The sequence below is a fragment of the Solanum stenotomum genome, chromosome 1, assembly GCF_019186545.1.
Source record: "Solanum stenotomum isolate F172 chromosome 1, ASM1918654v1, whole genome shotgun sequence".
NCBI lineage: Eukaryota > Viridiplantae > Streptophyta > Magnoliopsida > Solanales > Solanaceae > Solanum > Solanum stenotomum.
The window spans coordinates 97,705,802-97,732,457 of record NC_064282.1 but is presented as its reverse complement, the minus strand read 5'-3'; the positions used below and the strand labels follow the sequence as shown (position 1 = coordinate 97,732,457).

Genomic DNA, 26,656 nt, shown 5'->3' with positions numbered 1-26,656 from the left:
TTTTGCTGGTTTGGGTCGATGAGCAGATTGGGCCTTCAGTGTTTTGTGCTTTGGGCTGTTACACTTCAAGAGGCCCAAATCTTCTCTAAGCACTGTTTCATTGCCATTCATTTATGTTACTTGCATGCATTAACGATGTATGAGAAGATGAGGGCAAAGGCGCTACAACCAAATGAGATTACCTTTGTGTCTGTTCTATCAGCTTGTGCGTATGCCAAGCTTGTCGATTTCAGTTTTAAATTGTTTGAAGCAATGTCACATGAATTTGGACTTGTAGCTAAGATGGAACATTATGGTTGTGTGGTTGATCTCTTAGGGAGAGCCGGGCTACTGCAGGAAGCGTACAACTTCATAAAGAAGATGCCTTTCGATAGTGTGTTCATGTCTAGTCTTAGTTAAAGCTTTAAACATTATTTGATAGTCATTTTCAGTCAATTTAAACTTGTCAATCACGTATGCCCATTCAATCAGTCACACAAGTGAATGCCGGAAACTATCAATTGTTCACATTCTCAATTCAAATGAAAGCAACAACACAAAGTTCCACGACTTGTACATAACACATGCATTTTGTCTGATACCTTATTATAGACAAAGATGTCACTAAAAGTTCTACATTTTGGCTCTCTTAACAACCCTCCACACACACACACACAACTTTTCTCTTTTTTTTTTCCAACTTCTTCTCTCAGGATTTCATGATTGGCTAATGAAAATGTGCTGTTCTTATTTGTCTACTTTGTGTTCCCACATCTCAGGGAATAATAAACCTGAATATTAATAGATCAGGGAATCTGTTCAATGTTTGTTAATTAGTTTTCCTAGATTCACATTTCTACAGTTTTGGAACTGGAAGTGATGAATTAAGTTGAAAGTTGTTATGTCGATAATTGGGTGTATGAACAAAGTCTTGCATTAGAAGTTGATACGAAAAAGAAGATATGTTTAAAGTGAAGTGATACTGTTAATTAATGATGTGAGACATTTAGGAGGAAACTTTTACCCAAAGCCAACAATATCACACCATTTTAAGAGTTTCTTCATCCAGATTTTTGTGCATGATATATGTTGGTCTATTTGAATCCTTTGAAGTTTTGATTGTTATATGAAAAGAAGAAGAATCTTTAACGTACTCTTTTACCTGGTTCTAGAAAGAGCCCGACTAACTTATTTTGTCTGATACCTTATTATAGACAAACATGTCACAAAAAATATCTTTTTTTTTCTCTTAACAACCCTACACACGACTTTCCCTTTTCTATTTACCAAAAAAAAAATTACAGTAGTGCCAGCTCTGAGGACAATCAAGAATGTGTGGTTTGCTTAGAACTTTATATCGTAGGAATAGGACAGTCACTTTGCTAATGCATTCAGGTTAGATTAGAAATCTACTCTGAATACAGCGCCTTACATAGTGCACCAGCTCGAGCCAATCTATTCTGATGGAAGACAGTGCAGGGGTTCAGACATGGCATGCTCTTCATAGATTCAATACCACTGATTCATTAAGTTATATAGTTTCTATCTTCCTGGAACTTATAGGTGAGTGTGATACTGCCGTTCTTTTCTTCTTGGAGAGTAGAACGGAAGAAACATGTTGTTATATTCCTCAAAGTTTAGTGATGGAATGGAGGATATCCAGGATGGTGTATATTGTCCAATTCAAGTAGTTTGATGACAATATGAGAAACTGTAGGTTTTGTTAGAAGTGACTTTGAAATAGGACCTTCCAGCTGATTTTGTTTTAGTGTAACTACGATTAGTTTTTGGGATTTGAACTCCAAATAATTCACATTTACAAGTTATATGCTTGAACTTTAGAACAATTTTTTTAACACCTTAAGGATATTTAAGTCAATTACTAGGACAGTCTCAATTGAAATTACATCACAGATAAGATAACTTAATAAATTTAACTGAAATTCGCAGTCGAACTAAAGTAACTAACTAATAATCAGGCTGAATATATTACTACATATTATATAACAGACTATTGGTAAATGAAAACTCGTGCTATTGCATCCCAGTAACTCAGTAGACTTGAATTCTGCAATTTTAAAAAATGAAGAATTAAACTTAAGAGCTTTAAGGATGAAGTAGGTAGAAATTACTAAAAATAATCTTCTGAAGGATAAAGATCAAGTTGAATACCTAGAGGTCGTTACACACTAATATCTTTTCTTATGCCTTTTCATTCTCGTAATCATTCTGTGTTCCAATTTCACAACCATCCTCGAAAACCATGTTGGATATTGAGTTGACAACATTATGTATATTATAGACAGTCCAATAACAAGTCCACAACCGTAACCCATGAGAACCGCTTGCCAATTGATCATTGGTGAACCTTCACCTTCTTCTTCTTGATCTTGCTCAACTGGAATTGTCGCTTGTGGTACCCTATCATCACGACCACAATCTCTTGAGGGTGGCAATCCACGTAACCCATCATTTCCTTGGTATGAACTGTTCTCAAACGTATCAAATTGTTTTCCTCTGGGGATGCATCCAACAAGATGATTGTGAGAGAGATTTAAGACTTCAAGAATGTGAGGGATGCAAGCTGTTGTGGAATTCCTCTGCTGATTTTGTTAGATAAGAGATACAATGATTCGAGTACAAATAAATTTTGCAATGACGCTGGTATATGACCTTCCAAGACATTATGAGATAAGTTCAACATACAAAGTCCAACTAGATCTCCAATAATGCTTGGAATATGACCTTCAAATATGTTCTTTGAGAGATCGATAATCATGTTAGAAGCCAAAATTGGAACAGAATCATAATCCTGACCCTTTGTTGTAATTGTCGTCAAATAATCAAAATAACCAAAAAGTGGAAAATGCATAAGTACCTCCCCAGCCTATGCACGAAATCCCAGAGACACACCTAACCTTTACTAAGGTCCTATTACCCCCCTGGACTTATTTTATATGTAATATTCTACCCCTTTTTGGCCTACGTGGCACTATCTTGTGGGCCCAGCGCATGTTGACAAAATTTTCAAGGATAGTGCCACGTAGGCCGAAAAGGGGTAGAATATTATAGATAAATTAAGTTCGGGGGGGTAATAGGACCTTAGTAAAGGTTAGGTGTATCTCTGGGATTTCGTGCATAGGCTGGGGAGGTANGGGGGGGGGGTACTTATGCATTTTCCCCAAAAAAATCATCAATTATATACTGTGGGATTCCTATACTCTCATCAATTATCTTCATCGGTTGCAAATTCCCAAAAAGCCTTTCTGGTAAATTTCCACTAAATCCATTGGATGATAGATCCATAATTTGAAGCTGTGCGAACAAGTTTGTATTCCCTGAAGATTTAATGGGACCATGCAACTTATTTGATCTCAAGCTTAAAATTTTCAAATCAGGCTAAGTCTCCCAACCAGTTTGGAAATGTGTCATTCAATTCATTGTTACCTAGATCAAGAAGTGTCAAGTACTTGCAATTGATCAAAGATCGTGGGACTTTCCCCGTTAGCTTATTCCCATACAAGCTAATGACATTGAGATAGTTTCCGATACCAAAAATTGTATTAATTGTCCCACTAAGACTGTTTTTGCTCAAATCCAAATCCCAAAGGTTTTCATTCATCACACCCAAACATTGTGGGATTGTTCCCTTCAAATTATTACTTCTCAAATTTAGCACATTCAGTGCTTTCAGATTGCAGATAGCTGAAGGAATCTGTCCATTTATATTATTGTGCGAAAGAAGAAGAATTCTTAAGTTTGGCTGGTTTACTTGCATGCCTTAACGTTGTATGAGAAGATGAGGGCAAAGGGGCTGCAACCAAATGAGATTACCTTTGTGGCTGTTCTATCAGCTTGTGCGCATGCCAAGCTTGTCGATTTCAGTTTTAAATTGTTTGAAGCAATGTCACATGAATTTGGACTTGTAGCTAAGATGGAACATTATGGTTGTGTGGTTGATCTCTTAGGGAGAGCTGGGCTACTGCAGGAAGCGTATGACTTCATAAAGAAGATGCCTTTTGAAGCTGATGCAACTGTCTTGGGGGCTCTGATGGGTGCTTGTAGACTTCATGGAGCTATTGAATTGGGAAATGAAGTATCACAACTATTGCTTGAGTCGCAACTGAATCATTCTGGCTGTTATGTGCAACTCTCAAGCATTTATGCTGGCGCACAGAGGTGGGATCATGCTGCTGCCTTGAGAAAAGCAATGTTAGATGCTGGAATACACAAGGTTCCAGCCCACAGTTTAATTTAGTGGAGCTGATAAGTGCAGCAGCTTGGTGATGAAATCTCAACTCATCAAAACCAGTTAAAAGGATCCTGCATATGGATTTTGCACAGAGATTAAAGCACTGCTTCAGATCAAGGAGGATACATTAAAGAAACCTGGTTTCAAAGTCTGTTTGGCTAGGTATTTCTTTTTGTTTTCTACTTTTGTTTTTCTGAATCTTTATCTTTCCCCCAAATCTTTGAAATTACGGTGCAGTTTTCTAATTAATTAATCTGAACAATAGTTGATCACGATAAACATCACCTATAGGCAAGCGGTTCTACTTGACTTCTACTTAAATGAAGTGTCAAATCCATATGGATTTGGATCACTAGCAATTCTATCACTTAATTGTGTGTTCATGTCTAATCTTAGTTAAGGCTTTAAACATTATTGCAGGTCTCTATGCAAGTGGTTGTTTGGGACTGATGCGTAGTTGCTGTTGTGTAGCAGTAATACTTGATTAACTCAATCGGTACCGCCTACCTCCCACCAACACAGATAGTGGGTAACTCAACCACCAACACAGGTCAGCTTGTGTTCTGCTAGGATTCTAACCTTGGTTTCTAAGGTTGTTTCTCCTATTTTTCAACTGCTAGACCAACCCCATTGTGGTTGTCGTTGCTATTCAAGTTATTGTATGTTGAACAATATCCTGACAAATTGTCACATATTTTACTATGATCTTGACCTTGGGCGTTGTACGTGATCCCTAAACATTATATTATCAACCAGTAGAACTTTACCAATTCATCTTATTTACACTTAAATTCATCTTTAGATACTTAAATGACACAATGCTATGAGCAGCCCATGAGGCCGTGTTGGATACTATAGCGTGTAATGCTGAATTCATTGATGATATTAACAGAAGATTCTCCTTCTCTGAGATAATAGTCTCTTTCTCATGATTCGTCGGTTGGGCATTTTGCTGCTGCTGCTTCAATGAAAAAATTTTAAGTTTGAAGACTGCAACTTTGGTCCATGGTATCCTGATGTTTTTTGATCTTTCGATGAGTCTGTAAAAAGTTTTCGAACTCTGTAACTACAGAATTTTATGTTTCTGAATATAAAGTCAAAAAAAAAAAAAAAAGTCGAGTGCTCTATGTTTTTGTTATGATCTCACGTGACAGTGTTGAGTGAAATACAATGTTTTTAGTGATGACATATACCGTCCGATTGAATGATCTGAAGATTCAAGTTTGTGTCCGATTTCTGTTTGTCAGTCAAATTTATTTCAACATGCCATAGACAAATGAAAACAAAATCTGGTTGAGTCTCAAAGGAATAAAAGTCACGTCTTTATTCATAGGATTACAAAAACTTTATGAAAACATCACAAACTATGAAAGATAAAAGGCTTTTATCTGCCTCTTCAGCAACTCTGTAGACTTAAATCCTGCAATTTAAAAAAAATAAAGAGTTAAAGTTCAGAGCTTTAAGGATGAAGGAGGTCGAAAATACATTGATATATAAGAAGTAATCTTAAGAAAGATAAAGATCAAGTTGAATACCTGAAGGTCACTACACACTAATACCTTTTCTTGTGCTTTTTCATTCTTGTAGTAATTTTGTGTTCCAATTCTACAACCATCCTCGAAAACCATGTTGGATATTGAGTTGACAACATTATATATATTACGGACAGTCCAATAACTACACCACAGCCGTAACCCATGAGAACCCCCTGCCAACTGATCATTGGTGAATCTTCTTCTTCTTCTTCTTGATTTAGCTCAACTGGAATTGTCTCTTGTGGTACCCTATCATCACGACCACAATCTCTTGAGGGTGGTAATCCTCGTAATCCATCATTTCCTTGGTATGAATTGTTCTCAAACGTCTCAAATTGTTTTCCTCTGGGGATGCATCCAACAAGATGATTGTGAGAGAGATTTAAGACTTCCAGTGACATGAGGGACACAAGTTGTTGTGATATTTCACCGCCTAATTTGTTGGATGAAAGATCCAATGATTCCAGTACAGATAAATGTTGCAGTGATTCTGGTATGTGACCTTCCAAGACATTATGCGATAAGTTCAACGTACGAAGTCCGACGAGATCTCCAATAATGCTTGGAATACAACCTTCAAATCTATTCCTTGAGAGATCGATAATTATTTGTGTAGTCAAAACTCGAGGAAGTTCATGATCCAGTCCCTTCGTTGTCACTATCAAAGAATTTGTGTAATAATAAGAATATATATCTGCTACATACTCTCGGGTTCCACTGTTCTCACCAATTATTTTCATGGCTTGAAAATTCTGAAACAGGCTCACCGGTAACTCTCCACTAAATCCATTGGAGGAGAGATCTATGACTCGAATTTGAGCAAACAAGTTTTTAGTCCTTATAGGGCCATAGAACTTATTTGATCTCAACTTTAAAATCTGCAAATGAGGTAGGCCTCCCAACCATTTTGGAAACGTGTCATTCAACTCATTGTTACTTAAATCTAGAAATTCCAAATATCACAATTGATCAAAGATGGTGGAACTTTCCCCTCTAGCTTATTGCCATCCAATTTAATGATGATGAGTTGGTTTCCAATACTAAAAGTTGTATTTATAACTGTACCAGTAAGTCTATTGTTGCTTAAATCCAAAATCTCAATTGCACTCATCTCACCCAAACATTGTGGAATTGTTCCCTCCAAATTATTACTTCTGAAATCTAGTAGAAACAATGTTTTCATAGTGCAGATAGCTGAATCAATCTGTCCACTGATATTATTGTGTGAAAGGAGAAGAACTTTTAGGCTCTGCTGGTTTAGGAGTGAATTTGGAATAGGACCTTCCAGCTTATTTTGTTTTAGAGTAACGATACTTAATGTTTTGGACTTGAACTCCTGAATTTTTCCACTGAAAGTGTTACTGCTCAAGTTTAACTCTCTCAGTGAAGGAAGGGAGAATATCCAGGAAGGTATAGTCCCAGTCAAGTTGTTTGATGACAAGTAGAGTATTTGTAGATTTTGCAGTCCACTTACGTTGGATGGAATTGGACCAGTTAGGGAATTGGATGAAAAATCTAGCCATTCAAGTTGCATCCAACTTCTGTTGAAGGATAAGAACTCAAGTCTGCCATCAAAGTTGTTATTTCGAAGTGATAACCTCTTGAGCTTTTCAAATATCGAGAAGTGGGAAATTGGTCCTTCAAGATGGTTATCATCAAGGAACAAAATCTCTATGTGGGTGAGATTCCATAGAGGTTTAGGAATGGGCCCTGATAGATTAGAATGACTCATGTCCAACTCATGAAGTGAAGTTAGATGGCTAAATGATTCAGGTATCCTGCCAGTAAAATTAACACTATCGAGATATAAGTACATGAGTGCTGCACTGCTATTCCATTTGGTTGTGGGAAACCTAACTGTGAGCTGGGGATTGGATGATAAATCAAGTAATTCTAAGTTGGAAAGGTGGAATACTCTTTCGGGTAATACCCCACGTAACTGTGTGTATGGAAGCTGTAGAACTGTTAAATAAGAAGAGAAATTCAAAGGAATGGTTCACATTCTTAAGTCAATGCACAAAGTCCCACCACTTGTGTATAACACATTACACATGCATTTTGTGTGCTACCTTATTATAGACAAAAAAAATATCTTTGTTTTGCCAACTCAATTGGATTTCAGGAATAGGACCACAACACAACTTAATTGTTTAGGATAAGAGTATTACTTGGTGTATAGACCTTGAAAGAAACATAACAACTTTATATCTTAATTAGGAATAGGACAGTCACTTTGCTAATGCATTAAGGTTACACTGGCACTCTACTGATCTGAATACAGTGCCTTACATAGTGCGCCAGCTCGAGCCAATTTTCCACTAGAATTGACCTGCTGATGGAAGACACTGCAGGAGTCCATACATGGCATGTTATTCATAGATTCCATACCACTGATTCATAAAGTACAACTAGATTAAGCATTTTTTTCTATCTTCCTGGAACTTATAGGTGAGTGTGAGACTGCTGTTCTTGTCTTCTCGGAGAGCAGTACGGAAGAAACAAATTGTTATAGTCCTCAAAGTTTAGTGATGGAAGGGAGGATATCTAGGATGTCATATATCGTTCAAGTCAAGTAGTTTGATCACAATATGAGAAACTGTAGAATAAATGATCTGAAGATACAAATTCTGTCCAATTTCTGTTTTATCAGTTGAATATGTCAACGAATAATTAGGCTGAATTTATTTCCACATACTATAGACAAATGAAAACAAATTTTGGTTGAGTCACAAAGGAAGAAAACTCATGACTTTACTCATAGGCTGACAAACACTTCATGAAACTAACAACAACAACAAAAAACTTGGTGTAGTCCCATTGGTGGGGTCTGGCCGTCTTGGGAGGATAGTGTGTACGGAGACCTGAGAGGTTGTTTCTGATAGATTCTCAACTCAAAGAAAGATGCAAAAGAAGGCAGTAACAACAAGCAGAAAATACAACAAGATAATACAGTAATCGAAGCTAAAGAAACAACAAGTAATAAAAATCTAAGATGAAAATTAAACTTGTATTTTTGGAGAGAAAAAGTTTACTTTTGAAGGCCAAATATTTGTATCCTGGAGAATAATAGACATTAATCAAAAGCAAATATACTCCCCATACTCCTATGTGCAGCAAGTTTAAGGCAAATAATTTTTATGACTTTACTGTTAGAGCGGATAAAGTTAAGTAATCATTTTTGAAATAGATACTATTTGTATAAATATATTGTTTTCAAATACATCAATTTTTAATTAAAAAATATGAAGAATTTCACGATCATAATGACCTGACTATAACAAGAAAATGCTTTCTATTTTCTTTATAAGTTACGAAATTTTCGAACACTGTAACTACAGAATTTTATGTTTCTGAACATAATGTCGAGTGCTCTATGTTTTTGTTATGAAATGTCATGTGACAGAGTTTTTTTAGTGATGACATATATCGTCCGATTGAATGATCTGAAGATTCAAGTTTTCGTCCAATTTCTGTTTGTCAGTCAGATTTATTTCTACATGCCATAGACAAATGAAAACAAAATCTGGTTGAGTCTCAAAGTAAGAAAAGTCATATCTTTATTCATAGGATAACAAACACTTTATGGAGACACCACAAACTATGAAAAATAAAGACTTTTATCTGCATCCCAGCAACTCAGTAGACTTGGATCCTGCAATTTTCAAAAATGAAGAATTAAAGTTAAGAGCTTTAAGGATGAAATTACATTGATATATAAAAAATAATCTCTGAAGGATAAAGATCAAGTTGAATACCTGGAGGTAGCTACGCACTAATATCTTTTCTTGTGCTTTTTCATTCTCGTAGTAATTCTATGTTCCAGTTTTAAATCCATCCTTGAAAACCATGTTGGATATTGAGTTGACCACATTATGTATATTACAGATAGTCCAATAACAAGTCCACAACCGTAACCCATGAGAACCGCCTGCCAACTGATTATTGGTGAATCTTCTTCTTCTTCTTCTTGACCAAGCTCAACTGGAATCGTCTCTTGTGGTACCCTATCATCACGGCCACAATCTCTTGAGGGTGGTAATCCTCGTAATCCATCATTTCCTTGGTATGAATTGTTCTCAAATGTATTAAATTGGTTTCCTTTGGGGATGCATCCAAAAAGATGATTGTGAGAGAGATTTAAGACTTCCAGTGACGTGAGGGGCACAAATTGTTGTGATATTTCACCGCCTAATTTGTTGGATGAAAGATCCAATGATTCAAGTACAGATAAATGTTGCAGTGATTCTGGTATGTGACCTTCCAAGACATTATGAGATAAGTTCAACGTACGAAGTCCGACGAGATCTCCAATAATGCTTGGAATACAGCCTTCAAATCTATTCCTTGAGAGATCGATAATTATTTGTGTAGTCAAAACTCGCAGAAGTTCATGATCCAGTCCCTTTGTTGTCACTATCAAAGAATTTGTGTAATAATAAGAATATATATCTGCTACATATTCTCGGGTTCCACTCTTCTCACCAATTGTTTTCATGGCTTGAAAATTCTGAAACAGGCTCACCGGTAACACTCCACTAAATCCATTGGATGAGAGATCTATGACTCGAATTTGAGAAAACAAGTTGCCAGTCCTTATCGGACCATAGAACTTATTTGATCTCAACTTTAAGATCTGCAAATGAGGTAGGTCTCCCAACCATTTTGGAAACATGTCATTCAACTCATTGTTACTTATATCTAGAAATTCCAAATATTCACAATTGATCAAAGATGGTGGAACTTTCCCCTCTAGCTTATTGTCATCCAATTTAATGATGTTGAGCTGGTTTCCAATACTAAAAGTCATATCAAATGTCCAACTAAGACTATTGTTGCTTAAATCCAAAACAGCAAGTTCACTCATCTCACCCAAACATTGTGGAATTGTTCCCTCCAAATTATTACTTCTGAAATCTAGTAGAAACAATGTTTTCATATTGCAGATAGTTGAATCAATCTGTCCACTGAGATATAACTTCATGAGTGATGCACTGCTATTCCATTTGGTTGTGGGAAACCTAACTGTGAGCTGGGGATTGGATGATAAATCAAGGAATTCTAAATCAGAAAGGTGGAAAACTATTTCGGGCAATACCCCATGTAACTCTGTGTGTGGAAGCCGTAGAGTTGTTAAATAAGAAGAGAAATTTAGAGGAATGCTGGAAGAGATGTTCATAGAGTCAAGGTTGAGCTCTCTTAATTGGGTCAAGTTCTTAAGAAGCAGTTCAAAATTGTGAGGCCCAAGACTAAGCCCATATTGATAATCTATACGAAGAATGTGTAATTTAGAAAGGTGACAGATTTCGGAAGGGATTATACCTGTAAAACTAGAACTCGACAAATCAAGATGCGTCAAACTTGAAAACTCACCAAATTTAGGTGAAATGAGCGATCCAGTGAAATCATTATGCGACAAATCAAGCCTTTTGAGATTGAAGAGTCGAAAGAGGCTACTATTGGAATGAAAATTGCCTCGAAGTTTGCTGCAACGGAGATCAAGCTCAATCACTTATCCTGTCATCTCGTCGCAATGAACTCCATCCCATGAACAACAATCCGTGCTCTTGTTCCATAAAAGAGTCCTTGGATATGACTGAATCACTTCAATATCAAAAAGAAATACAGATAATTGAAACAATTTCAAAAAATCTAATTTTAATTATATAAAATAAAGTAATACAGAAATTTAATGTGATATAAAAAAAAACATGAATTAGGAATTATTTTCCGCGTTGAATGTTTTGGATTATTGGGTTGAGTTTATAGGGACTCAATCCTTTGGTTGTTGAACTTTTTACTTTTATATGATAGACTTTGTTTAAAATGATGTGGGATTCTTTGAATTTACTATCCATTCATATAATATCTACACCTCCTCATTCATTTCCATACAATGAACCATATTTCAATCTTTATCCATTACCTAATGTTACACGACTTAATTCCCAAGTATTAATTAATTAAGTACATCTTAATCAACCCCTCAAAAATTGAGATTAATTATATAATTAGTTAACACACCTTGTGCCAAAACTAATTAATATTCAATCCTAAATTTAGTTGAATTGTTATGATCGGAAACGAGAAACAAAGAGTTTCGTAACAAAAATCAGAAGCATTAGGATAAATTATAAACATGTGCTTGAATTGTAGAAGAGAAAGAGCTTGATCTTCGGGGCACAAATGAGGTAAGGATGACGAGAAAACAAGTTGAAAGAGAAAGGTATATAGCATAAAAAATACAAGTTTTACACAACCCATTTCTTCACTAAAATGGTCAAAAACTAATTAAGTTGGTAGAGAAAAAATCAAGAAATATTTGTTCTGTGTGTCTACTCAATAATTTTGATGAGGTATATATAGCACAAATTAAGCAAAGAAAAATTTTCCACGAGAATTGACTGGAAATCTACTCCGAATACAGCACCTTACATAGTGCGCCACCTCGAGCTAATTTTCCGCGAGAATTGACCTGCTGATGGAAGACAGTGCAGGAGTCCAGACATGGCATGTCCTTCATATATTCAACGAAAAATATTCTTAGTTAATAGTTTGGTTTTAAAATGTCCGTGCTGTCAATAGTTTGGTCCAAAATTATCCATACAACTTATAGTATTGTCCAATAATGCCCCTATTGTTACTTAAAGGGTCAAAAATAATGTAACCATCCAAATATGTCACATCATATGCAAAGCCTATGTAATTTAAATTTTTCTTAGTCACTTCCAAGTCAAGTTCAATTTTAGTGATTACATATATCATCCGATTGAATGATCTAAAGATTCAAGTTTGTGTCCGATTTATGTTTATCAGTCGAATTTATTTCTACGTGCCATAGACAAATGAAAGCAAACTCTGATTTGAGTCTCAAAGGAAGAAAAGTCGTATACATCACTATAATTTGAAGCGAAAAAAGAAAGAAGCTGCAATTTGATGTACAAAGCATCCCATTGTAGTAGGGTCCGGAAAAAGGTTCATCCCTCTTAACAGCTTACTCTAATGCAAGCATTGATAATTACTCCCTCCGTCCCATTTTATGTGGCACTTTTCGGATTTCGAGATTCAAACAAGTCTAACTTTGACCGTAATTTTTTCATAGATCTTTTAAATAATTTGAATTATCAATTGTTGTGACTTATAGTACTTTTTACGTAGTTTACAAATATATAAATTTTATTTCAAAAAGATTGAAGATTTCATGCACAAATTCTTGGTCAAACTTAAACTGTTTGACTCTCGAAAAACGAAAAGTGCCACATAAATTGGGACAGAGGGAGTATTAGATTACGAACCGATCGTGACTTATAGATCACACACAAATGGCTTTACTATTACATCAAGGCTAGTTCCCGTTCATGATAAATATGGAACTTTAAAAAATAAGATGACTTTTGAATTTTGTGGTTCTAAATTAAAGATACATAGGATATATTAGATCACTGAACCACACATTAAAGTGCAAATTATAGCCTTTTCCTCCAAATATGACGACGATCGTTAATCCATTGCTATTTCACTCGTAGTTAACAAAAATCCGTCGCTAAATAGAATTAACAATGAATTTTGTTGTTTAACTACACGTTACACTTTAGGCGAATCTTACATCAAAATGGGAGAAGAAAGTTAGGGATCTTGTAAGAATAAGTAGTTCAAAATCAACTGTTGAGACCGAGGCTCAAAGCAAACAATACCTTAACAGTTGGACCAGTATTATTACAACAATTGTCTTGCCTTATCATATATACTTCTTTCAATTGTATCTTATTACAAAATTCACAAATATTAATTAAAAAAAATCAAATAGAAATGCTATAAGGGACACAAGAATTGACCTGCTGATGGAAGACAGTGCAGGAGTCCAAACATGGCATGTCCTTCATATATTCAATAGAAAATGTTCTTAGTGAATAGTTTGGTCTAAAAATGCCCGTGTCGTTAATAGTTTGGTCCAAAAATGTCCATACAACTAATAGTTTGGTTAAAAACTGCCCCTATTGTTAGGGTAAATAATAACCATCCAAATATGTCGAACCATATGCATGCGAAGACTATGTAATCTAACATTAGTCAAGTAAGAATTTAAATTTTTCTTAGTTGGTGTATAGACTGGGGCAAAAAATTTTCAAGTTGGAAATTCAAAAAGTTTGATTAATCAGAAAAGCAGCCATCATAGTAAGCGTAATATTTGGCGTATAGACTTTGAGAAAAGACATTTCAAGTCAAAATTCCAAAACGAAATTGATTGGTTAGGATAATCGTGTTGGTTGGTGATAGATCTTGACTTCCAAGTCAACAATCCAACTTTACTGTTACGTCAAGGTTAGTTCCCGTTCTTTTAATCAGGCAACATGCTACACCAATAATGGATTTGACCACTCATTGAATTAATCCTCTATATAGTGCCATTGCTCTGTTCATATTTTAGGTTCAGTCAAATCAACTGCATAAATAAAAATTACAATTATAAACAACATTAAGTTAATAATTATATAGTAGTCTTTTTTAATTTGTTTATCTTTGTTTGACTTGACATGAAATTTTAAAAAATAAAGATGACTTTTGTGGTTATAAATTAAAGATATGTAGAATATATTAACTACGAATTTCGTCGTTAATCCATCTCTATTTCACTCGTAGTTAACAAAAATCCATCGCTAAATAGAATTAACGATGAATTTTGTTGTTTAACTATACAAAATTTATCCATCAACGAAATCATCCTATTTTATTTTAGTAGTGATGGTTAGAACTAATATTGTTACAAAGGGCATTTACAAAACAAGAAGAACACATTCGAGACGCCCATGACGGAGGGATCATAGCCACTGAAAAAGAGGAACACGTTACACTTCAGGCGAATCTTACATCGAAATGGGAGAAGAAAGTTAGGGATCTTGTAAGAATGAGTTCAGAATCAACTGTTGAGGCACCGAGGCACAAAGCAAACGTACAATACCTTAACAATTGGACCAGTATCATCACAACAATTGTCTTGCATTATTATATATACTTCTTTCAATTATACATCTTATTACAAAATTCACAAATATTAATTTAAAAAAATCAAATGGAAATGCTATAAGGTACACCTTTTCCAGTAATTCCAGGTTCAGAAAATGGTTTCAATAATTCATAAGGCATAACTCCAGCTCCATTTCTATTCTTCAAATTACAATCAGCATTTCTAGCATCAATTATCCCTTCAAGCTCCTTCAATTTCCCCGAAAATACCTCGAACGCCGCATTAATTACGGGTTCATCTCTCCAAAAAGGTTCAATATTTGTACCAACATACTCTTCATCTGGAGAATGATTTGATAAAACATCCAAAACTGCTATTACTGTTGTTGCTTGAAGTTGTGATGGGAAGCATTTTAATAATACCTCCTCAGGTTTGTTCAAAAAATCCTCCCATTCTTCATCTGTTGGATCCTCAGTTGGCATTTTTGACCTAGCAATTGTTGGCCTATTTGGAAAGTAGCCTACATATTCAATAGTGTAAGTACAATCAATCGTCTATCAGAAATAATCTCTCTACTCTCGTAACAATATCGTAAGATCTGCATACATTCTACCCTCCCAGACCTCACATGTGGGATTATACTGGATATTTTAAATAATTCTACTTATATATACACTAAAGACTACGTAGCCTAGTGTACGAAGCATCCTGCATTAATTCACATATTTTTCGGGGAATGACGCACCCTAAGTTGAGTATAATATATGCAACATACTCTAAAAACTCGTAACAATTTTACCGTTGTTCCAAGACCTATCCGCCCTTCATTTAATTTATATGCACGGACAACTAATTATGTATCTCGGACTTTCCAAAAATGTTGCTACATCCATGTTTGATTCTCCAAAAAGTCAATATTTTAAAAATATTTGACACACACTCGTCGATATTTTTAAAGAGTCTGCACAACATAAACCTATCATTCATTTAACTTATATCCACGGACAACCTGTGTTACTCGAACTCTCTAAAAAAGTTGCTATGTCTAACTCTAAAGATTCACTATTTTTGAAAAATCTAACACACACTCGTCGATATTTCTAAAGAGTCTGAACAACATAGATCTATCCTTCATTTAACTTATATCCATGGACAACCTATGTTGCTCGAACTCTCCAAAAATGTTGCTATGTCTGATTCTCCAAAGATACACTATTTTTGAAAAATCTGACACGCACTAGTCGATATTTTTAAAGAGTCTGAACAACATAGATCTATCCTTCATTTAACTTATATGCATGGACAACTTATATTACTCGAACTCTCCAAAAGGTTGCTATGTCTAATTCTCCAATGATTAACTATTTTTGAAAAATCTAACACGCACTCGTCGATATTTGTAAAGAGTCTGAACAACATAGACCTATCCTTCATTTAACATATATGCATGAACAACTTATATTACTCGAACTCTCCAAAATGTTGCTATGTCTGATTCTCCAAAGATTAACTATTTTTGAAAAATCTGGCACGCAATAGTCTATATTTTTAAAGAGTCTGAACAACATAGCAGACTATGGAAAAATAATGCAAAGAGGCTAAGGAGAGTACCTGCATAGCTGTATTGGCCAAAGTTAACAGCTGCATGATGGCCAGAAGTTACCCAAATTATTGTTGTGACAATACCAATTAAGTCATTTGGGGTATTTAACTCTGGCCACCATGGCTCATCTTTCTTGTCACCATGTCCAACATTTTTAATCTCTGACCACCAAGCTTGGAGTTCTTCATCAGATCCAATGAGATTTGTTTGTGGATAATAATGATTGACATAATTTGTTACCCATTGTTTAAGTATGTCCCAAAGTACTAAACCATCACTAGCAAAAGGGTAATCTTCTATTGTTAGTCTCAATCCATATGGTGCATTTGGATCTTCCTCTGCCAATCCCCTGTATATTTTGCACAAAATAACATATCAATATGGAAGCAAGGGAACAAGGTCCAAGTCCTTTTTCGTCAAAAAAAAATATTTTTTTTGTACATATAGTAGATGTTGAGTCTCGCCCTGACGTATCGTACCAATGTACAAAACAACATGTCTTGATTCATACATGTGTGTAAAAGTGGATGTATGATAGTAGGTTAGTTACCATTTTTACTAAGTAACCAATTCAGGTTAATTATGGAGATTTACTTGTAAATATCTCATAACTAAATAATTAGAGAACATCAAAGGTTGTGTTGAGGTGGTAATTAGTACCTCTCTATTTTTAACCAAAGATCTCTAGTTTGACCCATGTGAATGGAGTCACCTTTGGATGGGAGCGCTTAGCCTCCAGAACTGGACTTCTGCTACGAACTTGTACTAGTTGGATCCAAAGTGTGTGTCAGACACTAGATGGAAAAAATAGAAGATTAATTACCACCAAATATCAGAGTAGGTGGTAAGTACCTCTTCATCCTTAACAAAAGGTTTCGAGTTTGTTCCTTGTGAATAGCATTGCATTACTTAGAAGTGTTTCACCCCAAAATGAGATTTTTCGATGAAGATTCGAATTAATCAAACGCATTCAAGCTCAGACACCAGGTGAAAAACCAAAAGAAGAAGAGAGAATGAGTGACCACTAGAGTTTGTGGTAGACTAGTAAGAAAATATATGTTTATTTTTAACCACAGGTCTCGAGTTTGACCCCTGTGAATCGAGTCACCTTTGGTTGTGTGCGCTTTACTCCTAAAGTAGAACTTTCTTGCGTGAATTCAGATTAGTTGGATATCAAAACAGATACTGGACACCAAATCAGAAACAGAAAAATAAAAGATTAGTAAATTATTACCTACTAATAAGATCCTCAGGGAGTGCTTCTCTATCAAACCTCCATTCAAGATCATAGGCAACAGAACTCAACTCCATTGAATACTTTCCAGGGGAAAATGCACTCTCAATAACACCATTGGCATTAATAAGTGCTTCTCTAGCTGTACCATTTATCTCCATTGTATATCTAAAATGAGGAAACAATAATCTATATATTGGATGCATTGCACTTAGTTGCCTATTAGATGCTATAATGTATGGCTCTGTACAACAATGAGTTCTTAGCCTGCAAAATTTTGAAGAAAAACAATTAGCCATAAGTCAAACTTGGCATCAGCTGACAAAAAAGCACTCCAACTTTGAGTATGCATATCTAGACACCTCAACTCGTCTCCATTGTGTTAGTTGAACACTCCAACTTATAAAATGATCATCTAGACACCTCAAATTGTCTCCACTATGTCAGTTGAATACTCCAACTTATAAATGATCATTTAGACACCTCCCAAATTAATGTGTCACGTCAGTATCGGGTGTTCACGAGACACAGTGGGAACAAGTTGGGAGTGTTTTGCCACTTGAGACCAAGTTGAGGTGCTCAGAGATGTAGACTATCAAAGTTGGAGTACTTATAACTTGCTAGTTGAGGCCAAGTTTAAATGTCTATTTATGTATTATACTTAACTAATGACTTTATTGCCCAAACTCTTCAATAATGTTGACAAGTGCGTACCGAATTCTCCAAAAGTAATGCATTTTTTTGGAGCATCCGACACAGACACTACAACATGATTTTAGAAGAGTCTGAGTAACATAGCAAAGTGCATGTATCATTCATCACTTACCAGTGACTAACTAGTTGGTGATAGCCAGAGTCATGAGCAAGAACATGAGCTTTAGCAATCCTCCATAACCAAGCACCAGTGGCATACCAAGTTGGGCAATAAACTTGCTTCCATTGAGGCTTATCATCTACTGGTGGCCTAGTTAGCTCAATTGCCAAAGGTCTCAATGTGCCATTAGGTGTCAAGAAGAACAAAGTTCTTGATCCATAAAGTACTGTCCCTTTGAGTTCATTCACTTTGTTCACATATGGCAATAGCAAATCATGATAATCTAGGATGAACAACTTCTTTTGTTGAACTGCCTGCATTGATTATGTATAAACAAATATCATAAGAGGTGATCTTGAATTTTTGAACCCCCTTAACAAAAAATGACATTTGTTGTTCATCTGGAATAAGTTCTAGATGTAATGTGCGCATAAGTTAATTTTGTTTATAATGCAAGAGTTCGAGACAATTCAAGAAGTTAAAGAGGGTGAAGATAGTGTAGTGTGTTGCCTATTGGGTGGGAGATTCAGTTGTATTGACTTGCGAACAATTGAGCAACACGTATAACATTTGTCTCATAGTTAAAACTAATTATTGAAATGTGTTGAAATCTTGTCTCTTAGTTAAAACCAATTTGTCTGATGGGTAACAAAGGATATTTTTTATGCGAGATCAAAAGTTCATGACCACTCCTTATGAAAGTCATTCTTGCACATCGCTTTGTATAATCAAGTAAATTGCACAAGCTAGTCAGTTTATTATTTGTGCGGTATGACCTTTCTTGCGACTATTATTTTAAATCTTGCCTCCTAATTAGTTCAACAAATTAACTAAATTTCACCTTTAAAAGTAGTTGGATGAATCTTTTCCTTTTTAAAGACAAATTTAGCCCCTTAAGCTATTGGGGGACATGATTTAAAGAGTGACCTCAAGAAGGGTCATTTGTGCAAATAAAAAATACCAAACTGTTGGCCTGACCAAATATCATCTGTCCACAAACAAACCAAAAAATATATATATTTTTCTCGTAGTTGAAAATAAATAAATAAAAATGTTGTATTTATATATACCTCTTCAACAGTCATAAATCCTCCAATTTCTAATTCAATGAGCTCTTTTGTGATTGCTGATTCAGGAGGTCCATACACCTCAGGGTCTAGCTTGCTCTTCAATGGCCATTCCTGTATTTAGCAATGGATTAAGGACAGATAAAATTATGTTGGACGAAGCAATAAACTATATTCTAGCTCAAAATGTTTCAACCATTATTAAAATGAAAATTAAGGCAATAACATACGGTAACCAATTAGCGTATACTATATGGATTGATGTAAACAACCGATGTAGATAAATCATTTTATTGGAATTACATACCGTAACCAATCGTATACTATATGGATTCAAACCAGCTAAGGTTTGACGAGCAAATTCCACATCTCTAAACCATGCAAATTTGTCCCCTGTCATAAATATAAATAAAATATTTAGTTTTACAAAACAAAAAAAAAATTAAACATACAAACAATATTTCGCATTTTTGGTGGATCCGAACAACATTGTAAGTTCTAATCTACATAAGTGACAATTCTCAACAATGTTATCACCACATTCCTATAGGTACATATATGATATGTATCTGTCGATAGTTAGTAAAGAGTCTGAGCAACATATGCTTTATAGGTTTTAAGTACTTACTTTCAAGAAATTCAGGAGTTTCAAAAAGCAAGACATCTTTTCTAGTTTCAGAAATTGCCCTAATGAGCCTTCGTATAATCGAAAAAAGGCTATTTGTTTGAAGTGCCGGAAGTTCTACTTCGACGTTGTAAAGTGAGTCGATGGCCGGAAAATGGGGAAATCCGAGCTCGGGATCGGTGATGATCGATTGCAACCCTGGCACAACGGCGTGTAGGACCGCGTAAATGGTGTTGCCTGAGAATGATAAGTTCTTCACTTCTGAAAATGCTTCATCTCTTGGTACATAGGTAAAGTCACTCTTTGATTCGGATAATGGATCTGCATGCTCGAAAAAGAGTCAGACTACAAGGATCTATCGCACTCATTCAAAAGATATTTAATATTTTGTATATATAATAAAGTGGAATGTGTATTGTGTAATCATGAAAATATGGTCTAAGTTATCAGTTATGTAATCATGTCAAAAAACTATAACTGATAGTAAGAGTGTAACTGGGTCTCGCCATGCATAGATAGGATATGTTTGTATTATCCAACAATTCCCCTCCCAACATTTGTCACATGCAACATGTCATTTATGGGAATCAAAAACATAACCTTGATTGTGATTCTACTTATCTGAATCTCAATCACTTATCATTATACCAAAAGACATAACTAATAGTCAGGGCACAACTTTTATTTATTAATTAATTTCATCAAGCAAATGTTATGTTTGATCATAACTCAGACCTGGACCATCTCCCGCCCATTGCCTTCATGATCAACTATCTTCACTTATAGACAAGATATTGGCATTACCAACAAACTACATACTAATAAATAATCAAATTATGTACATATATTTTTTATGTTGTTAGTGTATATTTAACAATAAAAAAATAATTATTATGTTTATATACTTTCTTAGCCCAATTTATATGACTCACTTTCCTTTTGAGTCAATTCCAAAAATAATAACACATTTTTATATTAAGTGACAATTTAACTTTAAGATGACAGTTGTACCCTAAATGAAATGATTTATAACCATACAAACATCCATCACTTATTTTAGACTAAAAGTTTCAAATGTTTTTCTTTCTTTCTTAAACTCTGTGTCAAATCAAACTAACTGATATAAAATGAAACGGAGAGAGAGTATGAATTTACCTTTTTCACTTCTTGGTCTACCAGTTCTACACCTTCTAGGATAAGGTAATTCTTTTCCACCAAGTACTGGTCTTTTACCATCACCATCACCATCAGGATCACCAATATCATTATAAACATCATAGTCATAAATTCTCTCAAATATTTTTCTTTCTCCAAATCCATCACCTCTTAATGTCACAAGTTCTGTCTCTCTTAACTTCTTTACTCCACTTGGAGTTTGAGATGGTAAATATGACTGCCATAAGAAGAAAAAAAAAAGAATTTGAGTATACATCGTTGAGCATAAAGTAAATAAATAAAAATCCCTAATTGTTTAAGTGTTTTCAAGAGATGATCGTACAGTTCTACATGGTATAATTAAAACAAACAGAGGTGCTAAGATCAAGTTTCACTGTCATCTAGAGGTGTCAAAGTTCTACATGGTATTAGAGCAAATGAATCGGAGGTGTTAAGTTCAAGTGTCATTGCCATCTAAAGGTTTCAAAGTTCTACATGGTATTAGAATACAAACGGAGGTGTTAAGTTCAAGTTTCACTGTCATCTAGACATGTCAAATTTCTACATGGTATAGAACACAAACGGAGGTGCTAAGCACGCTCAAGTTTTACTGTCATCTAGACGTGTCAAATGGACGAGAGCGGATTAAATACAAGATAATTTATCTTGTCTCTTTCTCGGATGGGTCCTAGGAGTCATGCAAGATAGTTTAAAAAAAAATAATGTTAGATAATTAATTGCATGATTTTTTTTTACGTACAACAATAATAACATAAAAATATAATTCTACAAATAGGATTTAGAAAGGTCAAAATATACGTAAATCTAATTTTCTTTATCTTAATGGAATAGAGAAGTTGTTTTCAATAGATCATCAACTCGAAAGAAAGAAAAAACGAAACATAGGTACAAGAAAAATATGATAGTACACTAACAAGAAACAAATTTAAACAGATTGCACGAGTCATGTATTTGTGAGCTGATTTTATTACCCTACGACCACTAATTATCATAAAGAATTTCATGTACATGTTTTTTCTCTTATTTTTAAAACTTTTTTAATAACCGTGGTGTCCGATATAGTTTATATATCTCTTTCTCGTATGTGTCCCATCACTCATGTGCAACTGTCAATTTCTCCTTTATTTTCCTAAATTTTAACGTTAGACTATGGATAATATATAATAATAATAATAATAATAATAATAATAATAATGGACTTTATTAATATAAGGTGCACAATAATAGCATCATCGATCCTGTGTTTTGTACTATAATAATAAATAATTGAAATTTAATAGGACCACAACCCCACTTTTTTGTGACATTTTTGTTGTCTTTAAAAGTGCAACATGAAATATAAAACAAAAGTACTCCTTTGCTTCTTTGTATTTTCAGAAATTAATAGACGTATATGTGGTCCAATATTTCGATAGTTTATTATTCGTTTTAAATTATTTGTCATGATTTTTTTTTAAATATTCATTAAAAATTTAATTAGAAAGTCTTTTTTTTGTAAAATGACTTTATCTTTTATTAGTAGTTATGAATAATTATAATATATATCATTCATAATTATTGTGTTTGTAGTTTTCGAAAATAATAACTACTAAGGATAGTAGGGATGAACTTCTAAAATGACTGATAATTTCAAATAATTATTTTTAAAAATTACGATAAATAATTTGAGACAAAGAAAATATATAATAACTCGTTATTTTAACCGTTAATTTACGACAACCAGTTACTTTTATATTTTGGACGAAGAAATCCTATATATAATAAGTTGTTTTTATTTAATCTTCAATTATGAGTAAAAATATACAATGTCAATATATATAATTCAAATTTCTTCAATAATAACATCTTTTCATTCATTAGGAAAATCAACCTGTTATTCTGAACGAAGAAACAATGTCTAAAATAAATCAAATTTTCCGAATTATCAAAGAATATAAATAAATAGAGGAGAAGGAATTTACACAAACCTTATTGGTGAAGAAAATTCTTTTATCAGGATTATCATATTTGGAATGAACCCAAGAGTTGCATGTAATTTCAACTTTGCCATGGACAAAACCGTCAATTACTATATTCTTCAGATACATTTGCTTTCGGTGTTGATTTTCTATTAAAATTGCACCAACGTCCCCAAAGTCTTCAGGAATTACAAATTCAACCTCATATTCTCTGTTACCATCCACATCTCGTCCACGACGTGCAAATCCCTCAATTATTGGCTTCTCAATTCCAGTCTCTTTAAATAAATAAGGAATTAAAATAATTAATATAATATTCAAAGAATGGGAAATTAAATAAAATTTGGTAAACATTAGAGGGAGAAATTACAATTCAATATTTTAACTTGACATTAGCTGATATTTATGTGCCCTCTAACTTTGGGTGTGCATAAGTAGATACTTAAACTTGTATTAAGTTGAACAAGTCGGCATACATGTCCTATGTGGCATAATCAGGTACAATGCTCCGTAGGATGCGAATTGTCACATAGAATGTCAAGTAGGACACGAGTGTCTACTTGTCCAACTCTATATGGAGTCGTTTGGTTGGGAACAAGTTATTCCATCATGTATATGGGATAACTTATCTCATCACTAAGGTATAAATGATGGGATAAATAATCTCAGGACTGTCTAATATATCCAACCAAACACATGACAAAATAATCCTGCATTTTATCCCTGGGACTATCATTTATACCTTATAAGTTTAAGTAGCTTCTTGTGGATATCCAAAGTTGGAAGGTATAGATGTCAGATAGGACCAAGTTAAAAGACACACTAATATATTATGCTTTTGAATTTTATGAATTTCTATAACGACTTTAAATTAATATGCTAAAAGATAAGTTTACATTTTTTTACCTGGCTCCAAAAAAATTTCAAACAAAGAATTTTCATTTCTAAATCGAAAGATTCTTTTCTATTTACAGATATCTAGTGATTTTTTAATATAAATACATGATCAGGACAAAATTATTAAATTCACATTAATTCAATGCTTCAAGGCCATATCTTACTCTAACTAAAGGTACTTTTAACTTCTAAAAATTTGGACAATTACAGTCTATATATTATAAATAACTTTTAGTAATATTTTTTTTCTTTTTCTTTAGGATAGTCCTAAGCAAACAAACTACTCGCTCCCGTTTACGTTTGCTTATCCATTATACTAATAATAATTTCTTTTTTCACATTTAGTATATCGAAAGAAAAACACTTTTTTTCATCATGAATAAATCAATATGAACGGATGAAGTATAAATTAATAACCTGTTTAGCCAATTAAATTAAGCGCGCCAAAATTTTCAAAATAATAATAATAATAATAATATAAGTCCTTAATTTACCTATAAACCCTAGCATAGTCTGACCTCTTTATATATAAAATATTTTATTATAACAATTAAGTTTTTATGTCATAGATTTTTTATATTATGTTATATTATATTTTTTTTATAATAGCATATTACTATAACAATAAAAAATATCTGAACAACCGATGTTATTCTAGAGAACTAGTTTACTTCTAAGTGAATGCGATAGAAGAAAATTTGCAAATGAAATGACATCCACACGTAGTCTTATCAAAGGTACTTATTTGAAGTAGACATGAGGATAATTGTTTTTTTTTTTCATTACAAAAGTATGTTATTTTTTTGTTTGCAAATAATTTAACTTTGAATAAATGTTACACAAGTATAGTATAATTAATGTTTCGCAAGTTCAAAAAATCTTTTCCTTCTATCTTTCTTAAATGTTATGTTCGATTAAAAAAGTTCACATATTATAAAATTATAGTAATATTATTTGTTTTATGTTCGAACAACTCTTTGTGATAAAAATAAATTGTTTTTTGGATATATTAGTAAATTTCAAATAAATAACATATTTTTATATTGCAAAATATCTAACTTTAAATTCACTACTAAAAATAAAAAATAGCGACTGACAATTTCTCCTCCATCAACTTCGAAACTAGCTAGCTCTTCAGGGAAGGAAGGGAGCAAATAAAACTACTTGTTTTTTTTAAAAAAAATAAATATGATAACAATAATTTTTTTGTTATTTCTAAACTGTCAAATCTCTTTAACATTATGTTTTTTTTAGTATAGAGTCAAAGAAGATTCAAAAATACTAAATATATTCTTGAATATATCTCTGAATAAATTCTTGATCTCGCCACTAATTAAATATACTTTTCCTCCTATGTTGCACTCGCTTTTGCTCCCTTCTTCCCTTCAAAAGGGAGGAATGGAGCAAATAGAGTAACGGTTCCAATTGGAGGCGAATGGAACTTATTTCACCAAAATCAACAAAAATTGCTAAAAATTTAACAACTTTTATTGTTTTGGATGCGAAATTTCACAAGTATAATCAAATCTTAAAAGTTGAAATCAACATATATATATAAATATATAAACTTTGGTTTCAACTGTGATTCATTAGCACATCCACATAGAGTTAAAGGATCATGATCAGTTTAACATTCTTCAATATTTTAGCAAATATATTACTCATATATATAAGTCAGAGAATAATTACTTTATATATTTTTTTACTAGTTTATATGGTATTGTTAAAAATTTGAGATTCAAATTAAACATCTAAACTTTGATCTTGAATTCATACATATAGAAGCTTTAAGTTTCTTTGAAATAAAAATTCATCTATTTGAAACACTACGGTAAAAAATGTTATAAATTTATAATAACGTAAAATATCTAAAAGACACATAAGGAAATTACAATCAAGTAAAAGCGACTCTCGAAACTCTAACTATGTCACATACATTAAGATTAGGATGGAAGAAGTATATATTAAACTTTGAACATTCTTAATGAAATTTCTCATTTCGCCAGCACTGCCCTGAGTACTCTAACCAGCACACGTAAAAACTTAAATGAACTTTTATTTACGGAAGAAATATAAATTTATGAGTGAATCATGAATACTTACTAGGATCAAGCTCAGCAGCAACAATAGACAAAAAAAGTGATCTACCAAATAAATCACCAATATCATCAAGTCCTCTTGTTAAACTCAAATTAGTTCCTCCAACTGTTCTTTGAACAATTACCAATGCTTTACCACTTGTTGATTTTTCAATATTAGAACTTTGCACATATGTGGATTTTTCAGTAGAACTTACCACAGCCTTGGTGATAAAATTCTTCTTTTTTTTATTAACTCTAAGATTTTTATTATTTAAAGTATTTATGGGAAAAGAGGCTAAGAATAATGGTTTAGCATTCCAATATGGAATTAGGGTTTTTGTGGATTGTGATGATAGTTGAAGTTGAGGTTTCACCATATTTTTTTAAAAAAGTTGTTTTGTTTGATATATGGTTTGGTTTGTATTATGATTCTCTAAGGAGTTCTCTTTATATAGATGATGGAGTTTTGCTTA

The 26,656-nt window shown here is 33.5% G+C and overlaps 3 protein-coding genes and 1 pseudogene across 3 annotated transcripts; 1 reads left to right on the top strand and 3 right to left on the bottom strand.

Moving 5' to 3' along the window:
* Positions 1–135: 135 nt before the first annotated feature.
* On the top strand, positions 136–4,250 carry LOC125860151 (putative pentatricopeptide repeat-containing protein At1g10330). The gene is made up of 2 exons (XM_049540055.1): positions 136–373; positions 3,738–4,250. The coding sequence occupies exons 1-2, from the start codon at positions 136–138 to the stop codon at positions 4,235–4,237; spliced, it is 738 nt and encodes a 245-aa protein (XP_049396012.1). The 3' UTR covers positions 4,238–4,250.
* Positions 4,251–5,777: 1,527 nt separating this feature from the next.
* On the bottom strand, positions 5,778–7,762 carry LOC125860142 (receptor-like protein Cf-9 homolog; annotated as a pseudogene).
* A 1,764-nt stretch (positions 7,763–9,526) lies between these two features.
* LOC125872857 (receptor-like protein 9DC3) lies at positions 9,527–10,446 on the bottom strand. Its single transcript, XM_049553657.1, has one exon. The coding sequence runs from the start codon at positions 10,436–10,438 to the stop codon at positions 9,539–9,541; it is 900 nt and encodes a 299-aa protein (XP_049409614.1). The 5' UTR covers positions 10,439–10,446; the 3' UTR covers positions 9,527–9,538.
* A 4,376-nt stretch (positions 10,447–14,822) lies between these two features.
* Positions 14,823–26,656, bottom strand: LOC125872713 (linoleate 13S-lipoxygenase 2-1, chloroplastic-like). Its single transcript, XM_049553484.1, has 10 exons — positions 26,206–26,656; positions 23,215–23,483; positions 21,227–21,464; positions 20,075–20,392; positions 19,754–19,839; positions 19,450–19,560; positions 18,392–18,693; positions 17,566–17,832; positions 16,340–16,680; positions 14,823–15,248 (listed from the first exon to the last, which is right to left on the bottom strand). Exons 1-10 carry the CDS (start codon positions 26,558–26,560, stop codon positions 14,830–14,832), a joined length of 2,706 nt encoding a protein of 901 aa, XP_049409441.1. The 5' UTR covers positions 26,561–26,656; the 3' UTR covers positions 14,823–14,829.